Source organism: Emydura macquarii, unplaced genomic scaffold (assembly GCF_026122565.2).
Source record: "Emydura macquarii macquarii isolate MOO-44397 ecotype Brisbane River unplaced genomic scaffold, CSIRO-AGI_Emac_v2 contig_2890, whole genome shotgun sequence".
Classification (NCBI taxonomy): domain Eukaryota; kingdom Metazoa; phylum Chordata; order Testudines; family Chelidae; genus Emydura; species Emydura macquarii.
The window spans coordinates 4,902,695-4,924,635 of NW_027133027.1; the positions used below are offsets into that span (position 1 = coordinate 4,902,695).

General features: G+C 39.9%; 2 protein-coding genes across 4 annotated transcripts in view; one reads left to right on the forward strand and one right to left on the reverse strand.

Annotated features, from left to right (window-relative positions):
* Nucleotides 1-21,941, forward strand: part of DTNBP1 (dystrobrevin binding protein 1) — a 184,457-nt gene that overhangs the window by 146,305 nt on the left and 16,211 nt on the right. For 2 of the 3 annotated variants that reach the window (XM_067568343.1, XM_067568342.1), the window contains exons 8-10: nt 13,973-14,128; nt 15,513-15,656; nt 17,740-19,077. In XM_067568343.1, coding sequence (XP_067424444.1) covers nt 13,973-14,128; nt 15,513-15,656; nt 17,740-17,978 — 539 coding nt within the window. In that variant the 3' untranslated portion in view covers nt 17,979-19,077. Of the gene's footprint in view, nt 1-13,972; nt 14,129-15,512; nt 15,657-17,739; nt 19,078-21,941 lie in introns of those variants that run through there. The other variant, XM_067568344.1, reaches the window with a different exon arrangement.
* The window catches only part of JARID2 (jumonji and AT-rich interaction domain containing 2), a 300,414-nt gene continuing 297,645 nt past the window's right edge, over nt 19,173-21,941 (reverse strand). Inside the window, 1 exon segment of the mRNA XM_067568345.1 lies at nt 19,173-21,066. Coding sequence (XP_067424446.1) covers nt 20,893-21,066 — 174 coding nt within the window. The 3' untranslated portion in view covers nt 19,173-20,892.

Below are 21,941 nucleotides of genomic sequence, written 5' to 3' on the forward strand. Positions count from 1 at the left end.
AGTGTTATAAGTTTTATTTAGTGTCCATTGACAGTAGCAACAACAAAAATTTAACCCCTGAATCTGAGTCTGCCTGGCTGAGTTGCAGTCTGCAGGCTTTAACATTTGCCCTCATTCTGAAATAACTATGCCTGCAGTTGACAGACATACTAGATGTCCTTTTGTTTAGGAGAGCCACATATTATGTACAAATATAAATGTTCAATTTGCAAATCCTTCTCAAAGCATATGCAGAGAGCTCATGATGCTCATTTAAAAATATTTCTGATGGAAAAGACTGAGGGTATGTCTACATAGACGACGGCAAAGTTGCCGCCATCATATCGACCTATCTGGATCCACTGAGCAGTCAGTGAAGACCTGCTTAGTCGATCCAGAAGTTGACGCAGTTAAACCACCCCCTCAAGTGGCGTAGCGCTATGTCGCCAGGGACACGGTTCCCGTCGGTGCGGTGCAGTGAAGACACCACACAGAAGGGAAGCACAGCAGTCGATGGGAGTTACGCAGGCTACGCTGTGTAGCTTGCATAACTCCCGTCGACTGCTGCTGAATCACCCAGTAAGTGTAGACCAAGGCTGAGAATGATTCCAATTTTCAAGCCCCTCCTCAAAACCGGTCTTCTATCTTAAAGTGAGTTTTTACTGTTGCTTTGGCTAGCACAGATGCTATTCCAGAAGCTAGTAAGTCTTCTGACTGAAAGACCTCATGCTTCTCAAAAATATGCTGACCCTTCTTTCAGTCACCCTCAGGTGAGTCAGTTATTCCTGCTGCTTGAGGTAGGCAGGAGCAGAGATCTTCTAAATGCACTTGGCACAGGTCACCATCTCAGGTACTGGCTAGAAAAAGATGTAAGACTCCTCAGTCTGTCTCCAAGCCATTTTTTTTCAACCAAATTTGTCATCACAGTGTCTTCAGAACCTGTGGAAGCGTATTCTGCTGCAGTACACCATAGATGATCCTTGATGACTGGACCACTTCTTCAGTACCAATGACATGAGTACTGTCTGCCATATATTCTTTGGTACAGTGTAGTTGTAAGAAGACTCATCCTTCTGAGATGACCACATCCGTATGGTCAATTTTGGTACCATCCGCTTCAGTAATAATTTTTCTCTCAGCGCAGGAGTGCATCTAAGATGTGATGTTCACTCTCAAACCAGAGTCTGCTCTCTTGAGTATTTCTCAAATATCTACAGGTTCCGAATCTTTTCTGTTAAGAAAATTTCTCTGTGTGCATCATCTGTGATACCGATATCTGTTTTTCAGAGACTAGACTCTGGTTCTCCTCAATCTGTTGCCACCCTCAGATATCTGTACCATCATTGCAGGAGTTCTAGTTGTCTAAATATTCATTGGCTCATGACAGTAGAAGCCATTCTCCTAGATTTTCTCCTCATTCCTCCTAGTCTAGCTCCTAAGAAGGAGACTTTCTTATCATAGGTCCCATACTTCTGAGAAGTTTCAGGCCCCTTGGTTTCACCCTATGGCTTCATTTGGTTTTCCCGAAATCTTGGCTTTATTGGTCATTGAAGTACTCATCATTTTCCTGCTCCTTATTCTACTAGATCTATGTCTATGAATAAATCTTATCCTCCTAAGGATCCATCTCAAACAATGCAATCATCTAACCAGGGGCTGATCCAGATGAAGGAATATGAGGATCAATGCATTCCCTTGGCTGTTTGTTCACTATCTCCATGCGAAGCTGTAAAACCATCTGCTCCTTCCACAATTGATTTTAAGGGCTTTCAGTACCTGCTTAAAAGTATGGTGGAGACCTCAGAGGTATCCCTGAAAACCATTCAGAAAAGGTCTCTTAAACTATTTGACATTCTGGATCCAGTCTCCCAAGCCATTTGGCCATATCAATCATTGAGGTTATCCTCAATGAAGCTAAATATTTGTGGCAAACCTCCGTATCTATTGCAGCCACAACTAAAAAAGCAGTCTGTAATTACTAAGTTCACCCTAAAGAGTTAAAATATTTCTTTTCAACCCTATTCCTTGGTCCTTAGTAGTAGCAGCTGCCCATGAAAAATCTAAGCAGCCTAGTCCTCCTAAATAGACCCCCAGGGATAAAGACCGCCAAAAAGGCACTGAAGGAGAGTAGTATATTCTTTGGCTAACCTGTGAATTCAGATAGTCAATAATAAGGCTTCTCTGGATAAGTACAATTTCACCTGTTGAACAAAATCTCACTGCTTGAAGAGCTCCCTCGGGGACCCTTCTCACAACAGTGTGCTGCAGGTGGAGACAGATTTTCTTCTTCAGAGGGTGCCTCCAGAGTTCTGTGGCAAGGGGTTTTATTGCCAATATTCCTCATTCCAAAAAATAAAGGCAGTCAGCATCCTGTATTGGCCCTCAGACATAATCAACAAATTCCTCAGTTATTTCAGATTTTGGATGGTAACCCTTTCACCAGTTCCTTCTTTAGATTCCATGAAATGGTTTGCAACTCTTGACTTGCAGGACCCTTACTTCCATGTTGCAATCCATCCAGTTCACAGGAAGTTTTTACATTTCATGATCAGTGAACATCATTACCAATTTAGAGTCCTACCTTTCAATCTCAACAGCCATGAGTGTGTTTACCAAATGCCTTTCTGTGGTGGTTTCTCACCTGAGGAGACAAGGCCTTCATGTAAATTCGTGTCTCAATGGTTACTTGATCTGGGAACACACTTCTCCCCAAGTTGTCAGATGTTCACATACACATTCAATTTTTGTCCCATCTGGGTCTCAAGATCAATCAAAAAAAAGTCCACTCACCCCATACTCTACAGATAATTTATAGGAGCAAGGTTGGACCCTGTATCAGCCAAAGCATACCTTCGTCTGGAGAGGTTTTTCTTAATGACTCATCATTTCTAACCTCTGCTGCCAATGAAAAACTTTAATGAAAATCTGTCTAAGCTTTCTGGATCATATGACCACTTGGATTTGCATAACTTTGCATGCACGACAGCACCTCTATCCTCTTCAGGGATGGTTGTTTGGTTTGTTGTTATCCAGTCAGACAAAGCATGGACTTGCCCATAGAAGATCATCTAAGGCTACTCCCATCTCTGGTGAACAAACCCCCTTCAGGTCTGTCAGTGTTCTTTCATCCACTACCACCTAGAAAGACTCTTGTAACAGACAAATCCAAGCTAGGCTCAGGTGCTCATTTAGAAAACGTCCAGATTCAGGACCTGTGGTCTTGGATGGAGTCTTGGTTATACATAGATATGTTAAAACTAAGAGCTGTTTGTCAAGCCTGCAGGGCATTTCAGTCTATGCTTTGGGACACCACTTCCCAGAACTTAACATACAATGCAATGGCAATGCACTATATAAAACAGATGTAGGTGTAAGAAGTATGTCAAGAAGTAATTTGTGGAAGTGGTGCATTCTTCATCAGATCAACCTAATAGTCCAGAACAATTTGGCAGATCACCTAAGGAAGGGTTCCATCACCCAGTGAGAACTGAAGGACTCTGTTTTAGATCAAGTTTTCTGGAATTGGTGGTTACCCTCCAAGATATTTGTTTGCCAGTGATCTGAACAAGAAGTTCCCTGTGTTTTGTTCCCAAGGATGAAAGAGTCTGGGCTCTCTGGCAGTTGCTTTTCTATGTTTTAATGGGAAACGGTGCTGCTTATATGCTATTTCCCTTCATTCTGCTAATTCTCAGAGTCCTTGAGAAGATATGTCAGCACAAGGCTCAGGTAATGATAGCCCATAGACTTTAAGGTCAGAAGAAACCATTATGATAAACTATTTTGACCTCCTGCACAACACAGGCAACAGAACCTCACCTACCACTCCTGTAATAAACCCCTAACCTATGACCAAGTTATTGAAGTCCTCAAATAATGGTTTAAAGACTTGGAGGTACAAAGACTCTACCAGCCTGGGCACATCACTTTTGTTTCTCTAACCTAATGCACCTTTCAATCTGCCCACCTCTTCCACTTCCATGTCTTCCAAACATCATTTCACAGAGCCAAGGTGTAGTATTACAGTCAGACCCAGCATCTCTATATCTGATGGCAGCTGGTTATGTTCTGTTGATAGAAGCTATATGGTGACAGTCAAAGAGGTTTTGATTCAGAAAAGAAAGGCCTTCTCAAGACAGACACATAAGACTAAATGGAAACATTTTTTGTTGTAGTATACTTAGAGGCACATTCAACCCTCAGAGCCTTCTATTTGCTTTTCTATACAATGTGTCTCTAAAATATTCAGGACTTTCAGTCAGTTTTACTAGGGTACATTTGACTGCTGTCTCTGCCTACCATCTGCTAGTTGAGGGTCATTCATTTTTCACCTCTCTCACTGAATTCAGATTATTAAAAGGGTTGACTCATTTATTTCACCCATTAAAGCTCTTTCCTACTTGGGATTTCAGTGTGATTATGTCCTGAATGGATCCTCCTTTTGAACCTGTGTTGTCATGTTCATTGCATAATTTCTCTATAAAAGCAGTATTTTTAGTGGCTATAACTTCAGCTTGCACAGTGAGTGACATACAGGCTTTAATGGCAGGGTCTGTATACATTGTATTCCATAAAGACAGTTACTCTTACGCTGCAACTGAAACTTTTACTGAAAATTACTTTGGATTTTCATTTAAATCAATCTAACTGCCTTGACCATTGCTGTCTTTGAATCCCTGGGTACCTCCCATCCCCAGACCACCTTGGATCCTCATGGGGCCCGTTCTTCACTTTTCTGAAGAAACCCACATTTCTTCTTTGGACTCTGAAAGGGAGGAACCTGTGTCACCTTCAAGATTTTAGATCACCTTATAGGCCTCATTCCAGGATTACAGGTCCTAAAGATCAAGACTGGTTTTCTTATAAAGAGGCCCCAGTATGTTGGCCTTACCATAGGCATCTCACAGATTGTAGAATCCCTCAGGTCCTTATTGGTTTTGGACTCCTCTGAGAGATTCTAGGCCTCTATCTCAATCACAGTCTAAGAGGAGGTCTCCTGTTCCAGTACAGGAAACGCCTCTCCAGTACAGGATACTGCCACCATCCATCCATCCACTAGATAGGACCCTACAGAGGAGCCTGTAGATGTTCCTTCCCATATTTCATCATCTCCAGATGAAGTCATCACCCCAGAGTCAACATCTTCCCTCCTCTCCCACCCTATAGGAATTCAAGGTTTTTCAGGACCTGATGAGAGTGGTCATTTCCTGTAGGTTGAGCTTGTACAAGAAAACCCACAAAGCTTCCTTGACATGTTACAGATCCCTGCCCTAGGAAGGCTTGCATCACAGCAACTCCAACAGTGGATTTACCGACTCCGAACTGATTCCCAACTGACTGGTAGCAGTCTGGGGTTGCCAGCTTCCACAGAGCAATGGCCACTCACTTCTCCACTGTCAGAGCTAGTCTCAACCGAGTATTCACATGCTTCAGGACTGGGGACAGCTCCACACAAAGTTCAAATAAAGTGGTCTTTCGCATATGAAGATTCTGCAGCCACTGCTCATTGTCCCACACCTTCATAACAATGCGATCCCACCAATCTGTGCTTGTTTCCCAGGACCAGAACTGGCGCTCCATGGATTGAAGATGATGCGTGACAGCCTGCAGCAAACGGGAATTTTTCCGCTCTATGGCTTGTAGCAGGGCAGCCTCGGTAACATCAGTATTTTCCGTGCTGCGGCTCCTTTCTTTCCTTTGAAAATACTGCAAGATAAGCCATGAGGTATTTGTGACGCTCACAATGACCGTGCAGAGCTGAGCAGGCTCCATGTCTCTCCGGCAACGGCATGCGCACATCATAGAAAAACGGCGCGAAAAAGCGTTTGCAGTTTGTTTGGGATAAGAAGGGAGGGGGAGGGAGCACATTTTATCATGGGAGGATGACAAGCTTCCCAAAAGCCTCTGCAGCTAGTTGCACTGTGGGATAGCTACCCCCAAGGTGCACTGCTTTGAATGTTGACCCAAGTGTGGCGAGTGGGGATGAAAGAGCCTGGCACAAGGAGTGTGGTGTGATCACACTCCTGCAACTTTTAAATTCGGCGGGTGAAAGTCGATTTAAAGTAAATCAACTTCAGTCTGCAGTGTAGACATACCCTTAGATTATATTTTTATCCATCCAGTTCCTGCTTCTTTATTCACCACTGCCACTAATGAGGGATCTTGACAATCCCATCCTAAAGTTACTCCCAAAAACAAGAAGTTCAAGACAGGGCACCATTTAGGAATGGCAGGGTATGGCATTTGCCCTATTCTGATTTTTCATAACAGCTGGGAGCAACTTCTCCCCTCCACTTCCCTCACCAGCCAGGACTCGGAGCAATGGAATTACTTTGCTTGCTCCTCTTTCCATCTCCCCTCACTGGCCTAGTCTTTGCTCAGCCAATCGGAATGCAATGTGTGGCAGAGCCAATAGCAGGGCTGGGAGCCTCGCAGCACTTCTCAATCTTGAAAAAACAAAGGCTCAGCTGGTGGAAGCAAAGCAATATCTCAGCAGTATATATGCTTAGTCTGAAGATGTTGCAGATTTCACCATGATCTGCCCCCAGCTTTACATTGACATGTTAAAAAGGCAGGAGCAAGCTCCTTGATCTTGTGACACCAATAGACACAGCATGATAGCAGCAGCCTAGGCACATTCAGGTGATAATTATCCACACGGACAGCCCAGCTTTGGAAGTTTCAGGCTGCAAGAGCAGCACTGAAGAATGACCACCTGGAATCTTTCACTGATGTGACAAAATAAGTAAATGCTGTCACACCACAAATATTGTTTAAATTACACTTAAAACGTTCCCATTTTTTCCAGTGCTCTAATTTTTTAGTGAATAGCAATATCCGAATGAGGCCATTTATTCCCATTGTGAGAATCTTTCCTTTTCCTACAATGGGCTTTGATTGGGTCAGGTTACCAGGTAGGTCCACATAGGCTGTTACATACAGATGCTGTGAATGCCTTGATCTTACTAAATCTCCCCAGGGTTGCACTTTTCTAGGACCTTTTTCCCAGAATACCTTCTGAGGAGTTGCTGGTCCTTTGTATGAGCACATACAAGCTACTGCTGTCCACAAGCAGCCATTGTATTGTAGCTGTGTGTGATGTGCTGTATGTACTACTTTTCCTGGTAAGTAATCTTAGCTCCTCTTGTCTTGTATCCCTTCAAGCCATGGGATTCTGCACCCCCAGCACCCTTAGTTCCAGCACCTATTACTTATTTTAAAAAAAACAGTTATAAAACCATAGACTACAAAATAGATTCCAAAACCTTTTTAAAAAGGCTATGTATCTGACTGAAAATAGTTCTTAGACCAAGATTCCTGTGCAGTGCTTGCAACCCAACAATGGAGCACTTGCTAGGACACTGAAAGTGAAATGAATTACAAGTAGAAGAACTGATCACCCCTTCCCGCCCCCCAAATTGCCTACACTTAGAGAAATGCAGAAAGTAAAGCACATAAGTAGTTACCAACTTCATTAAACTTTTAAAAATTCTTTTATTTGTAGTGGCCTAAATCAGTGTTGTCATTATTATCTGCCTATTCAGATTTGGGATTGGGAATTTTTTGCTGTATTATCTCCTTACAAATAAACTTAAAATATGGCTTAATTGGGGTTTATTTTTTTTCTTTATATAGGAATTAGGTACAGTGCTCCTGTCAGCTAAATTTCTAACTTATTACTTGCAAAAAAACCTAGAGTTTTCAGGTGCCTAAGTAGTTCCTAGAATCATGGTTAAAGTTGCCCCATCCTACCAAAATCTGAAATGGCATCCCTGGTTCAAGAGACTGGATTTATATGACTAAAAGGCATATTCCATTGCTATTCCTCAACTGAGTGGTCAACTATCAAGCACTCGTCTAATTTTATTAGTTTTATTTTAATTTCTAAATATGCTGACAAACTACCAGAAGAATATAGGGAACCTGTTCCTGGCTCTGACAAACTACCAGAAGAATATAGGGAACCTGTTCCTGGCTCTGGTCTTAGAAGGATACCTCACAGCCCCCGGACATCTGTTCAGGCAGCTATTGATATCGCTGCTACAGCTTTGCCTTCAGCTGCCCCCACTATCTCCAGGAGGCACTCTCCCTGGCTGTAGGCTTCTGGCATTGTGAAGGAGCTGCAGAATGCTATAAAAAATTTCCCTTTGAAAGGTCTAAACTATTTTCTTCAAAAATAGATGATGTGTTGCACACCGTGGGTGACACTTTGTTCATTATGAGTTTATACTCCAGTGAGAAAAATCCAGGGAAACAGTGAGTTTAGATCTCACTCTGTTTACTGTAGATTCTATTTCCAACAGAGGTCACAGGACTTCTTGAAGAGAAGATCTAGACCTCGACGTCACCAGCTGGCTTCATCTACAACAGGCCTCTCTCACCAACTACTTCAACTTCCAACCAGTCATTTTTGACTGCTCAGTCAAGGATAGCACACTGACCATATCTCCTGCCTTTCTTTGGAAGAAACCTATCACTCTTTCTCTGTGCTTGGAAAAAAATCACATCAGACAAGTGGGTGTTCAGCACAACAAAGGAGGGATATGTTAGCCAATTCACTTCCCTTCCTTTTCCCAGTCCACCTTCCTTGTCCCTTTCCAGGGACACATCTCACAAGACAGTATTGCTTCAAAAAGTATATTCTCTCCTGGAATTGGGAGTAATAGAGGAGGTTCCTTATCAACACAGAGGGGAAAGACGAGAGTTCTGTGGCACTTTAAAGACTAACAAATTTAATATTTGTAGACATAAACTTTCGAGAGATTTCATCTCTCTTCTTCAGATGCTGTAATACAGAAAATAGGAAAAACAGGGGAAAGGTTTACTTCCCGGTTTGAAAGAAATCTGGTAGACGTCCCATTTTAGATCTAAGAAAGTTGAACCGTTTCTACCTGAAACAGTCAACTAATTATATACTGGAAAAGTCCTCATTTGTCTCCTTACATTTTCATCAATAAGATGTGTATGATCTCTGAATTTTGTTGCCATGCTTCTCACAGTCAATAGTATCAATTAATCACCTAGATCCAGATGTTGGCATTTTCAGTTACAAAATGTATTACTGACACTACATAGAACAGTGAATGTTGGTATGAAGGGGTATGACATAGGATTACGCAGTATGTATTTTGTACTGGTCTCTATTACCCTTAAAATGGCTAGAGCACCTTCAAAGAAGTTAAAAGCTCTGCCTAGCATAGCTGAAGTCCTCATTAAAGCCAGGGGGCATAGATAAATAATCTTAATGAACAGAAAAATGTAGTTCTTTCAATGTGTTTGTCATGCTGGCTGGAGTGGCTCATGACTGTGAGTGCCTACCTCAGGGCAGACCGTCAAAAACAGGGCAGACACCCCAAAATGGTGGTATGTTCTATAATTAGATTTAATCAATCCAGTAACAAATGTGAACTCCTGGATCACTATGACAGTCTTATCATGGAGTCACTGACAATCCCCTTAGGCTCTCCAGTCTGTCTTGCCACCCAGACAAGCTGGACTTAGTGAGAAATGGTCATTTACACCCAAAATCACAAAATATTCAGGATGCTCCCAGTCCCAAGATATGAGTCACTTGCCCCAGATCAATTTGTATCTTGGATATCACACCAAAGACAATGCCTTTAGCTAATCCTGTAATAAACTAACTAAAAGTTTATTAACTAGGAAAAAGAAATGGGAGAGAGAATTATTTACAGGTTAAAACAAGCAGGCATACGCACACAAATGAATTATCATTTAAGATGACTGAGCTGTAGTAATCTGTTGATTCAAAACGTCTTTCAGGCGTAACCACTGGGGAACTCTGCCTTAGTCTAGTGTCTCTGACCCTATGAGTTCAAATAGCATAGAGATGAAAAATTTTCTTTTGACCCTGTTTTATCTTTCTCATTTAGCCTTCCAGTCCATGAGACAAGCTTCGTTGCCTGTAGCATTTCCAAGGTGTGATAGGACCATTCACCAATCCTTTGTATCTTGATGTTCCTAAATGGGCTGTTTAATCTTGATAGGCCTCCTGAAGGGGTGAGGGGACAGACAATTCCTGTGCATGGGTTCACAAGTTCAGAACAAACATTTTCAAAGTTATAAAGCAAAACTTACATATTTCTTTATAGCATGGAATACAAGCTGACAAGTGAGATTAATGCATGCCGCAATTTAAAAGCATTTAATAAACTCTATTCTTATAAGAGTAATACCTATTTTGAACAAAACTAACATCCAGGAGATCTGGTTTGGTGTCCAGCTATGAGTTTGTCAGTGCTCTGCTGATGCCTACAGACTGGGCAAGAGCTGGCACCTGGTTTACCAGCATTACAGTGCTATCAAATGTTTAACTCACTGTATTGACATGCTTTGCTGGCACAACTGGCACAGCCCTTTCCACATTTATGGAGAGAGGAATTTCAAGACAAACACCTGTGATATTTGAGATAGTTATATTTGTCATTAAAAAAAGACAGTGGAATGTTATTTTTTTTTTTTTTAAATTAAAGCTACCTTGTAGTTTTCCTGCATTTACCTTAACTCTACCTTTGTCTCTCCACACATCTTTACCTGTAATTTTAAATATTTACTTAACCACCTCATCCTCTTTTGCTTCAGGAAAAAAAAACAAAAAACCAAACCACCTCATCACGAGAGCCTTGTAGCACTTTAAAGACTAACACATTTAATTTCTGCAGGCATAAGCTTTCATGGGCTGCAACCCACTTCTTCAGATGCAAGAAATAGAAATCAGATGGGGGTATACATATACATCCAAGAGTAAGGAACAACAGTGGGGAAGGTAGGTGTTAGCAAAGTCCATTCAGTTAGAATAGATGAGGCCTATTCACAACCATTGATTAGAAGGTGAGAAGGTGTGAACAGTGACAATTATTTCTTGTAATGAGAGAACCATTCCAAGTCTCTATTCAGACCCAGTTTGATTGTCAAGTTTGCATTCAAGTTCCAGCTCTGCAGTTTCTCGCTGAAGTCTGTTTTTGAAGGTTTTTTTGTAGAAGTATGGCAACTTTCAACTACAGAGTGTCCTGGGAGATTGAAGTCCTCGCCGACTGGTTTATGGACGTTACCGGTTTTTTTGTCTGATTTGTGTCCATTTATACTTTTGCATAGTGACAATCCAGTTTGGCCAATGTACATGGCAGAGGGGCATTGCTGCCACATGATGGCATATATTACATTAGTAGCTGTGCAGGTGAATGAGCTCCTTATCGTGTGGCTGATGTGGTTAGGACCAGTGATGCTGTCACTAGAGTCAATGTGCGGGCAGAGCTGGCAACGGGGTTTGTTGCAGGGATAGGTTCCTGTGTTAGTGTTCTTGTTGTATGGTATACGGTTGCTGGTGAGTATTTGCTTCAGGTTGCTTCAGGTAAGCAAGGATAGGTCTGCCTCCCACGGCTTGAGCGAGTGAGGGATAATCTGCTAGGATAGGCTGTAGATCCTTAATGATGTGTTGGAGAGATTTTAGCTAGGGGCTGTAGGTGCTGGCCGCCAGTGGTGTTCTGTTGTTTTCTTTGTTGGGTCTGTCCTGTAGTAGGTGACTTCTGGGTACCTGTCTGGCTCTGTCAATCTATAGCTGACTTGAAAGTTGCCATACTTCTACAAAAAAAACTTCAAAAACAGACTTCAGCGAGAAACTGCAGAGCTGGAACTTGTATGCAAACTTGACACAATCAAACTGGGTCTGAATAGAGACTTGGAATGGTTCTCTCATTACAAGAAATAATTGTCACTGTTCACACATTCTCACCTTCTAATCAATGGTTGTGAATAGGCCTCATCTACTCTAACTGAATGGACTTTGCTAACACCTCCCTTCCCCACTGTTGTTCCTTACCCTTGGATGTATATATATACCCCCTATCTGATTTCTATTTCTTGCATCTGACAAAGTGGGTTGCAGCCCACGAAAGCTTATGCCTGCTGAAATTTGTTAGTCTTTAAAGTGCTACAGGACTCTCGTTGTTTTTGCTGTATACAGACTAACACAGCTACCCCTCTGGAACTTTTGCTTTTAAGCAGATCAGACACTAACTGCTCCTGCTAAAACTTTACAATCTAGTTTACAAACTATTGGTACAAAACCAAATCAAAACTAATGCATCTGGGACTGATATTTGATCCTTCTCTAGATCCTTCTTTCTCATGTTAGGAAAATTACAAATTTCTGGTTTTGGTTCTGTACACAGTCCAGCAGCACAGCACCTTTTCCCCATTCATCATTATACTGCAAGACAACCATCCCACTGTACTCTAAGCACCTTCCTAACAGGTGCTAGACACCACACTACACCATGGTTTCCCTATCATGATAGCTCTGATTTGACAAATTTATGCACTAATAAACAGAAAAAATTCCTGGCAGTAGGGAACTCATCCAATAGTTTCTGAAGAATCTATATTTTTATTTAAAAAACAAAACAAATTTACAGCTTTTAGAGTTGTGAATAACCTCCTAAACATGACACTGTCTGTTTTTTCCTGACGCTGCCCTGCAGACATGCAGCCTGAAACAACTGATGTATGAATTCTCTAGTACATAAATCTTGGCTACTGTACACAGCCAAAATAAACAAACTTTTTCCACATTCCCAGTTGACTGTTCAGTGGCAGCAGTTCCATTCTGTAGTTGCTACTTCTGCCATATGTTGACCTGTGCGCCACTTGCACTCACAGCATGTGAAGGGGAATGGTTCTTTGCAATTCTATCTGTTGCCCTCTCCTCCAGATACCCAGTGCACTTTGGCACACATGGAGCTTTCATGTAGTTTGGCTCCATAGTACACAGGATCTGTACATCTTCATCGGTCCAGTTTCTTACCCACTGTGTGCGCAATAGAACCACAGAGGTTTTGCTACCTGAAGGTTCTCCATGGTTGCACAGGAAGGGATAGTTTGTCTTCTAAAAGGCATGTTACTGCTTTTGTTCAAGATGTGTCATGTGTATGTTAGAATTATTCAAAGCAGCTATGTATATGAAAATTTGGAAGCTTTCAAGCACCCATCTTCCATTTGCTCCAAATCTTGAGCACATTTAGAACACTGGTGGCAAGTAGGATTAATTTTCTGGACCTACAGTATGATTTCTCCAAGGTTGGTGTGGGAATCTGATTTTTTTTGGGTGTCTATCCTTTAAACCTTTAATTTTTCTCTTTAATTATATTACTCCACTAACATTTTGATATATCATCTCAACCTTGACTATTTGAACTAAATTTTTGTTTAAAGAATTATTTAATAAATGTACTTTCTCATCCTGTTAGAATGTGGAGTAGCTGACACTTTATTTTTTTGATATGGCATCATCATAGTTTCAAAAGTGGGCACAGCTGTTCCCACTCTACAGACACAAAAATGAAGACTATAACATCGTGACTCTAACTTAGTTTATTAAATACGCATATCATCATCAATGCTAATTTTTCTCAGCAGTATTCTGACATTCATTATTTGAACTCAGTAAGTGTTGCAGTTTATTTACTTCAAGAAATGTGCCTCAGAAAACAGTTATATCAGTTTAATATCGGGACATTTGGTTATAGTACCTCAGACCATACCATCTTGCTTTATGTGAGTGATGAGCTATGACTTTGAAAACTGACTCTCCGTACTCAGAAAGTGCAGAAATGATGCTATAACATCTTGTCATTATTGCCCTTCTACATTACTGTACGCAGAGAGTCAGACCTGTGTAATCCAATCTTAGTTTATCCTTGGGTCTTAGAATTCAGTAACTGTGATGAGTGATCAGTTGTGTATCAGATGAGGTATATATAATTTGAACTGTTGGATTGAATGTACTTTTCTTTACAAACAGCCTAGAAAGTGAGGCAGAAAGTTTTATGGCGTGGAGGTCTTTTTCATATATTCACACTGCATTAAATATCAGTGTGTATGTGGTGTGATTCTGATAAGTCATGTTAAAAGCAAATTTACAGAAGTTTCTGCATTTTAATGGTGTATATTCCTTTTTGTTGTTGTTGTTGTTTCTCAGCTGAGCTAGATGCTGAGCATGCCCAGAAAGTTTTGGATATGGAGCATAGCCAGCAGATGAAGCTAAAGGAGCGTCAGAAGTTCTTTGAAGAAGCCTTCCAGCAGGACATGGAGCAATATCTTTCTACGGGATACCTGCAGATAGCGGAGAGACGAGGCAAGTTTTGAAATACCCCCACTTACTCCACAGACACACAACTAGAAGGCTAGTGAGAGAGGTTCGTTTTGGTTTCCTTTTGCACTTCGTTTTATTTTGACACTTGTATTAGTAAAGTGCACAGTAAGTAAACACTGCAATGCAGTGTGTTACAAAAGATATATGGGCATATCTTTTTATGTTTCATCTTTGTTTTATAATGCAGTACCAGCGCTAGTCAAGGAACAACTGTAATTATTGCTGAGTACTGCAGGTGAGAGAGACAAGGATATATGCTGTACTTGGAAAATAAAGTAATCAGAGGAAAGAATAGGGTTACATCTCCATTCGCACACTAACATCATCATTCAAGACAATAATATGCCTACTTAAGATGTTTATTCAGCTTATCTGTTCTATAATCTGAGTTTTACTGCAAAATATAATGTAAAAAAGAGTTCAGATGAAAGCTATTAAATAGTAATTTTAGTCATTACTAATCTTTGATATACTGTAATTGTGACAAAGAAAAAACAAACTCCTTTTGGGGGCAGCTGAAAGTACTTGTACATTTTGAAGATGTTTCTTCAAGCATTTGAGGCCATTATTAACTGTTCGCATAATACAGGTAGTTATCAGAAGTTTGCACTTGTCCTTAATGATTTGAAATCTCCATGCTGGACAAAACACTGGACATTTGTCTAGGCTCTACACTACGTCTGATATCACTGAGCAGATTAGTGGGTTGAATGGGAAGAAGGAACACCTGCCTTCTGTGAATTACAACTCTGCCTTGCATTTTCACAACTCCCGTGAATTGATACTTATACACTGTCCAATCATATACTTTTTCTTTCTTGAGATTTTTTTGTTAAAAAGTTTGGATAGTAAGCACTTTAGGGCAGGGTCTGTCTCTTCATAAGCATTTGTACAGCACCCTCATGACAGGGCCCTGATCCATTGTGGCTTCTGGGTGCTATTGCAATACAAATATTACTACTAATAAAATATCTTTTTGCAAAGATAATGAAGGCAGCCTGTTCTAAAACAATGAGAGCAAGAAACAGAGAAGTCTGTCCTGCTTTTGTAGCTTCTGAGACCACTTCCTGAGAAGCTATTTGATATTGTATACCTCTTCCTATGTATGTCACAGTTGGTAAAATTAATCTAAAAAAGCTGTGATATTATCAAGATGATACCTTGTTTTGTCTCTAGTATGAAAGCTGTTTCCAGTCAATAATCACATTTCTTGTTTACCAATGTATGGAATATTTACATTTTGAGAACTTTTACTGTATTGCATCCTTGATTATTGTGGAAGTCGTTAATAACATTACAAAGCTGATAGTCTTTACCTAGAACACGCACTGCATTGTTAATTCACTCATATTGTTTGTTATTGCAGAGCCAATAGGAAGTATGTCTTCCATGGAGGTGAATGTGGACATGCTGGAACAGATGGACCTGATGGACATTTCTGACCAAGAAGCACTAGATGTCTTTTTGAACTCAGGAGGCGAGGACAACAGTATGCTGTCTCCTGTGTTGGGTATGAAATGAACAGCAAAGGCATGCCTTGTAAATTATATAGTTGTACTAATAAATCACTAGGATTACTCTAAAGTGTTTCACACTGAGTATAGATTTATAATTATTTTTAGTAGTGTGTTCTCTAAAGGCTAGTATTTCCTTCAGAACCTCAGTCATGCTGCATAAGAGTTTATTGCAAAGGTGCTTGACTTTCCAGGAGACCTCTTTTCTCCTCCTGCTCTAGCCATTCCTCTGTGGCTTGTACATTTTTGTTTTTTTGGGGTGGGAAAAGAACCTCCTTTACAGGATTTTTGGCTTTATAAATATATTAAAGTTGGTGCTTTATGTATAAAATTTTACATACATCTACACACAAACTGTTGAAGTTCAGTAACTACTTTAATTTCTTTGTGGTAGTTATTGTTAGGTAGAATACTTTTCCTATAATTTGTCTTGAATTTGGCATTTTTAAGCAAGCCATGACCACTTGCATCACAAAAGCTGCTTCATGATGTAGTCTTTGTCAAGACCCACAGGCAGATGTTTGGGCTGGAACTCAGTATTAAATTATTGCCTTTCTGAAGTTTCTCTAGATTGGTGTGTTAAGGTATGTTACTTTAATAATTGAAGAGAACAATTTATAGTAGGACTGAGACATTCAGAATTGCTTTACATGACCTGGTATTTACTTCAGTTTATACCCTGGTTTTATTTATTCAGTGAGTCAGTAGCTTATAAAAATACATTGCTTTGATCCATGTTGATCTGAGCCATGTTACAAGTAGTGCTGTAAACTTTTTTCTCTAAAAGCTACAGAGGATTTCTGCCATTCCTCCCTTTAAATCAAAACTCACTCAGTTTCTCTTTGCTTTCAGGTACTAACTTGGTATTCTAAAGCACTTACATTATTTTATATTTGTGGAGAGCTGTAGGATGGGAAAAGAGGGCTTTTCCAGAATAACAATCCGTAAACCTTTCTTGGTCTATCCCTCGTTCCTTATTTTATTTGAGTTGTACTTAGCTGTAGTCCATCAGTAAGTCTCCAGTAGAAGGCTAAGGCTTACCTTGAGTAGCTTGAAGTATTAAATGGTCAAATTCTACTTCTGCTGCAGATTTTAAAAATCACATTAGAAATTGTCAGCTCAGAAAACCCCTCTTTGCAGGAGGTGGTGGGGAGGAAAGATAACCATGCTGTTAAAGCAGCAAAATGAGACTTAGATGTAGGTTTGATTACCAGTTTTGCCATAGACTTCCTCTGACATCATGGGCAAATCTTAATTCCTTCATCTCCGTTCCCTATGTGCGAATACCATCTTTCTTCAATCCTTCATCTGCCTTATGAGATTTTTGGGGTAGAGAATGTCTCTAGGGTAATGAGGCTCTTATCCCTAGGGTTGGTCTACAAAGGAACATTCAGGAAAGTTAATCTGAATGAAATAAAGCTGTCAATTTAAAATGAATTATTTAAACTGCATTAAACCTTTATGTTGACATTCAAACCAAATTAAGGCCACTTTAATAGCTTTGAAATAAGTGTTCCAGCGTAGGTAAACCCTTAGTTGGGGCCTCTTCCCACTAATATAATACAAATAGTGAGTAAATTGTTTTGCAGTAGATACAGAAATCTGAATTGGCTTTGGTCACATAAATACCAAAGCAAATACCTAAGCAGAATCACTCACCAGTGAAAGATCACAGCCAGCAGGAAAAGCAAAATTCATCTGACTTTTGCTTAGTCTCACTAAGTGATCTAAATTATCTGCATGAGTTAGAGGGGGAGAAACAATCTCTAATAGTGGTTGGACTCAAACCGCTTTGGACTTTACTGACCAAACTCTCCATCTGAAATCACACCTGGAAACAAATGGTGGAGTGCAGTCCACAGAGTTGATGTGTAAAATGTCTCAACTGTGGAACAACTAAGCAGTGGGCTTGTTAGTCATTGTATTAATGGCACTGTGCTAGTACATCCAGTCTGACATGTTAACCACCCTGCTGAATTGTGATTGGTTTTAACATTAACATAAATAGCCTCAGTCAATACCATACAGATTATGGCTCAGTGGGTGGATTAATGTTTTTTCTTTTCTTACTATTTGAAGGACCTGAATCCAAAACCTGTCAGAATGAAATAAGCCTTCAGGTTCCAAGCCAGTCTGAGTTAAGGCAAAAATTGTCTTCATTATCATCAACTTGGACTGACTCTGCCAGCCAGGATGCAAGTGAAGGAGGAGAGTCCCCTGTTATCCAGTCTGATGAGGAGGAAGTTCAAGTGGACACTGCCCTTGCTGTAAATACTGAAAGAAAAGGTACTTCAGATGTCAGTGATGAAAGTGACTGACTAAATCCTAGCACCATGTCCTCTAAGAATGTTTGACTTTTGAATGAATGAAGAGCTTGCCCATGTTGTAGGAATTAGCTAACTAATCATGAAAGCCAGATCATTTTATTAGTCCATAACATTTTTACAAGGTTGACAGTCATGCAATTTTTTAATTGCCTAAACCATACACTTTAATAATAAAAGTCTTGGAGTTTTTGGAGCAATTAAGTTTTGTATATACTGTGTTTAGACCTAACAGGGAGATTGGTTACTTTGACGACTAATCTTTAAATTCCTTAACACTGATGTCAATGTTCCCTATCTGCATGTTTGAGCTATGTAGCTGAAGATCAAAATAAAGAAACAAAACTTTACATGCTGCTTAAGACGATGCAACAGGAGTATCTACTCCCTCACTGTTTTGAATTTATTCCAGATAACTTTAGCTACATTAGGAAAATGAAATAGATACTTACCAAGGGAGGGGAGTTGCATAGTGAAATCTTAACCTTCTGCTGGAGCAGCCATCTTAGCACTGTATAAAGCATGCTCCTTTCTTTTAATAAAGTAAAGTATTTTACCTCAACCTTGTCTTCCTACTTACACCAAAATATTTTCTGCAGATTAATTTTATAATGGGTATTTTGGGAGAATCATTTAGTCAGTAGGAAACCTAGTAATGCAGCTTTTGCTTAATGTGCTGTACAATAACTGCAGTTTATCTTGACAACAAAAATTGAGGGGGAAAAATGACTGCACCATGACTTAACTCAAACTTTGTACAAGGTCCTCACTAAACATCTGGGTGTATTTGCCCTCCTAACAAAAGCCCTGAGAGCCTCACTCTGCTTACCAATGTGAGCTACTGCTGCACTGAGAGAGAGTGGAAATGTAACCTGAAAAGGTGACTGGTGACAGCCAGCCAGAAGCTACTTTCCAAAAGACCCTCCTTTCTGGCAGTTAGTTAGTGGTTTGGAAAAAGAGATAATCCTCACATCCAGCCAGCTGGGAACTGGCCAGTTTCCTAAGGATTCAGCTTTCGCTCTTTCTTTTTGGTAAAGTGTTTCCTGATTTATCACTGTGAAATTAAATTTGAAAACAATCTTCCACATATAAATTATTTCAATTTAATGAGTTTGAGATTAAAGGTCTAATCCTTTCTAAAGAAATAGCTCATTTCACTCACTCACCTTCCAGAAGACAGACAAAATGTCCAAAAAAAAAGTTGTTTTTTATTAAACCTTGTAGTACAAACCTGAAAAGTAAACAAAAACTGGCAATAAACAACATGAAGTCTTTCCTTACAAGGAAAGAGAGCAGAGCAGCGCTAATAAATTAAATGTCAAACTGTAAGCCATTGTCAGAAGTTTACTTTCAAGAGGGAAAAAGTACACAGCAAGGCCATAAAAACCAGACAACCACATTTAAAAAACACTTGACTTGTTTATGTTATTGTTAAATATTCCAAAACAGTTCAGTCTTCTGCAACAACAACCAACAAATTGTATTATAGGACTTTCCTGACAGTCACCACTGGCAAGCTCAGTGCAATATGGGTAGCTACGGTATTGTTGAATTCAATTATGAAACAAAAGAGTTTGTGAAAACATTTTCCCTTTTTTATTCCACACATACTGTACACACAACCAGAAAAGGGCAACAGCTACTCCATTATTATTTTTTTGTTGTTGTTCAGTGATGTAAGCAGCACTTATAAATGTTACAAGAAAAACCCTGTAAGCATCCAATCCAACCGATGAAGAAAGTGAAACGTAAGGCTTTTCTTCATCTTGTCTCTATATCACCCCACCCCCCCCACCCCAGGAAAAGGCTCAAGTATTTAAAACAATTTACAGGCATATGTACAAAAGGTGTGATTTTTTTTTTTTGTTACAATATGAAGAGAAAAAATAGACAAGATGAGAGCAAATGTATTTTCACATTCAAAAGAAATATGCAGACTTGCTAGTGGCTCTAAATGTAATTATAATGAAAAATTCAAAACAAAAATTAATGCTGACTGTGTAAAGATGTGAAAAACAGCAGTGGAATGAAAATGGAATGTTAGAAAGATTGCACGTCTATGACAAAGAAGCACTTATGGCTTCAATCACTTTATTTTTTTAAAGGATGCTATTGAAGGGTTTTTGATAAAGTAGCCAACAGCACCAAAAAATAACAGAATGGATTTCCTAATGGAATCAGGCACAGTTTTCCCTCACTTGACTCCCTCAAGGCAGGCAGTCTTTTTTTCCTTCTCTCCTTTCCCTCCCTCCCCTCCCTTCCCCCCCATACAGATGCATAGTGATGTGCTGGTAAAAGAGAACACATTTACTCCAAATCTCCTCATTTTGCTTATGATTAGGAAACAAAGTCCATCTTCAGCTGCCATAACCTTCCAAAGAAAGTGTGTATTCTCTAATTTAAAAAATTACAAAACTCATCTTGCCTGTGACAGAATAAAAGACAGCCAAAGTAAAGCAATTTCTTTCAAGTTTTGTCTCCCATCCCTTTTCTCTCTAGAAAATCTGCTCACATGACTGGAGAACAAATTATAAAACACATCAAACTTTAACCTATTCAAAAATGGGTTAAAAGCCTTTTTTTTTTTTTTTTTCACAGTTACCAAAAAAGGCTTTTTTCAGCCATAGGGCCAATACAAATTAATATTTTATCAGCCCCTTGCCGGTTTTAAAACAGTGAACATACGGCAGTTTAAAAAAATTTCACTGCTGTATAGAACTATCCTAAGTACAAAAAAAATTCAACAGTTTAATGCTAAAACAAAATTAGTTCTCTAAAACCAGAAGAAAATCTTCTTTAGAGCTAGTGCAAAGACAGCTTGTATTCTACAGCAAGTACTCCAAACTATGGTATAATAATTACAAAAAATATATATAAATCGACAAAATGAGTGTTGGCATCTTCAGGATTAACTTGAAGCACTTTTGGATGAACTGGAGGATGAAAGCCTAGATGATGGCACGTCAACTGTTGCTCTCTTACGAGGTCCTCTTTTTGGTGTAGGCTTGCTGATACAGTTCTCGATGCTGCCATTTTTACCAGAGACTTTCCCACAGAGATTGACTAGACTGATTATTTGATCCTATTCAGGGAGGGAAAAAATAACAAAGTTAATATTTTGTTTCTTTTTCCCGCTGCCTAAGATACAGGTTTTAAAGCCAATCCTATTAAAAACAGAATCCTGGCAGAGACATTATGTTCAGTATCTGAGGGCTCAGAAGGTTCTCAAAACAATCCTATTGGCTGCTCAGGCCTCCTAGCCCCAACTTAAAGACAATAGTTTGAACATAAAAAAGGAGAGAGTACACAAAAATTCTAAGCTATAAATACTTACAGTTTGTAAAGAATCTGGCAACAGAATAAAGAGACACCAGCTGAGAGAGTACCTCAGTAGTGTCAGAATGTATTTTTTTTTGGCCTGAGTTTGGCCACACCTTAGTGGTACTGTGCCCCTTATCAGCAAGGTGCAATGCCTGGAGTGGGGAGCTGGGCCCAGCCCCACAGAACAGAAGCCACCACTGCTGGCTTGCTCTCCAGCCCTCACTGGGCTGGGATTACTCACTCAACTTTGAAGAGTCATGGAATCCATGATATTTTTCATCACTGTTATAAACCTGCAACCCTAGCAATGCATTAGAAATGGCTGAAAGATCAGAGTCTCAAAATGCTTGGAACACCGAAAGACTGATCACACAGAGCTGCTCCCTCCACCCATCCACCCACAGGTTCAGCTAACAATGAACTGCTTCTTCCTGATGTGTCACCGCAAGAACAGCTCAGTGCCCTCTCTACTCTGCTGCTGCCACTGTTAATCTTCTGCTCTCCAGGATGGCAGAAAGCACCACTTGTGGATACAGCTGCGCAAGAGTTTAGCATCAGCAAGAAATCCAGGACCGCTCCGTAAACTACTCAATTGCATTGTACTGATTCGGTTTCTAACTTGCCTCAAATCACTGC